Source organism: Myotis davidii, unplaced genomic scaffold, assembly GCF_000327345.1.
Source record: "Myotis davidii unplaced genomic scaffold, ASM32734v1 scaffold641, whole genome shotgun sequence".
NCBI lineage: Eukaryota > Metazoa > Chordata > Mammalia > Chiroptera > Vespertilionidae > Myotis > Myotis davidii.
In genome coordinates, this window is record NW_006293232.1 from 1,408,990 (window position 1) to 1,410,631 (window position 1,642).

General features: G+C 37.8%; 1 protein-coding gene across 1 annotated transcript; it reads right to left on the reverse strand.

The window, feature by feature from the left end:
• Positions 1-1,025: 1,025 nt before the first annotated feature.
• On the reverse strand, positions 1,026-1,368 carry LOC102762646 (NADH dehydrogenase [ubiquinone] 1 subunit C1, mitochondrial-like). Its single transcript, XM_015565990.1, is given in 2 exon segments — positions 1,026-1,273; positions 1,276-1,368. Coding segments are annotated over 2 exon segments (228 nt in total). The 5' UTR covers positions 1,346-1,368; the 3' UTR covers positions 1,026-1,115.
• Positions 1,369-1,642: the final 274 nt, after the last annotated feature.

Consider the following 1,642-nt stretch of genomic DNA (forward strand, 5'->3'; position numbering starts at 1 on the left):
GTCATGATTTCCTTTGCTGTGCAAAACCTTTTTATTTTGATGTAGTCCCATTTGTTTATTTTCTCTTTAGTTTCCAATGCCCTAGGAGCAGTATCAGTGAAGAAATTCCTTCGGCCTATGTTTGCGATTTTGCTGTCTGTGGATTCCTGTAGTATTTTTATGGTTTCTCATCTTATGTTTAAGTCCTTTATCCATTTTGAGTTTATTTTTGTGAATGGTGTAAGTTGGTGGTCTAGTTTTATTTTTTTGCATGTATCTGTCCAATTTTCCCAACACCATTTATTGAAGAGACTGTCTTGACTCCATGGTATGTTCATGCCTCTTTGGCGAATATTAATTGAGCATAGTGGTTTGGGTCATTGAGCATAGTGATTTCTGGGCTCTCTATTCTATTCCATTGATCTATATGTCTGTTCTTGTGCCAGTACCAGGCAGTTTGAGAACAGTGGCTTTGTAATACAGCTTGATATCTGGTATTGAGATCACACCAACTTTGTTCTTCTTTCTCAGGATTGCTGCAGCTATTAGGGGCCTTTTTTTATTCCAGATGAATTTTTGGAAAGTTTGTTCTAGATTTGTGAAATATGCCGTTGGTAATTTAATGGGGATTGCATTGAATTTATAAATTGCTTTGGGTAGTATTGTCATTTTGATGATGTTGATTCTGCCAATCCATGAACACGGTATATTCTTCCATCTGTTTATGTCTTCCTCTATCTCTTTTTTCAGTGTTTTGTAGTTTTCAGCATATAAGTCTTTTACCTCCTTAGTTAAGTTTATTCCTAGGTATTTTAATTTTTTTGGCGCAATGGTAAATGGGATTGCTTCTGATCCCTATGGCTAGCACTTCCAGTACTATGTCGAACAGGAGTGGTGAGAGTGGACATCCCTGTCTTGTTCCTGTTCTTAGGGGAAATGGTTTTAGTTTTTGCCCATTGAGTATGATGTTGGCTGTGGGTTTGTTATATATGGCTTTTATTATGTTGAGGAATGATCCTTCTATTCCCACTTTGCTGAGACTGATTACATAGATTCACATATAACTTTTCTCTCTCGCTTACAACTCAACTGCTTTCAACTCTATATGGAACATACAGTATTAGCACTTAAACAGTTTATTCCAACCCATTTCTTCTTTTATATTCTAATACATCTTCATTATGTTGTTTGATGAGATAGACCCACAAGAAGACGGTCCTGCCCAAGGTCAGCCCCACTTTCAGCCAATCAGGCTTGTCGTGTAGTGGCTCCCCAACATAGAACTTGGACCTGCTGACAAGCCGCTCGGGAGCCTGGTCGGGGCTAGCAGCCGGGAGAAGGGCCGCAGCCACGCAGACAGCGCCATCTTGCTGGGCGGTCTCCCCCTCCCCCTCCCCCAATGTATTTTTATTTTAAACATTTCTGAAAATTTAACTGAGAGTATTTTTTTATATCTTTCATTTATCTCTTCATTATGATTATGCCTCATTTATCTTCTTTGAACATGCAGTTTCTTTATAAGACCTGTCTTTATGTCCTTGTATGCTAATTTTATCACCTTTGGGGTTTTCTGTCGTTATTAATTACTTTCCTGATCACAAATCCTATATTTCTGCTTTACTTTGAGTTTTAAACTGTTTGGTATGAATTTATATATATATAT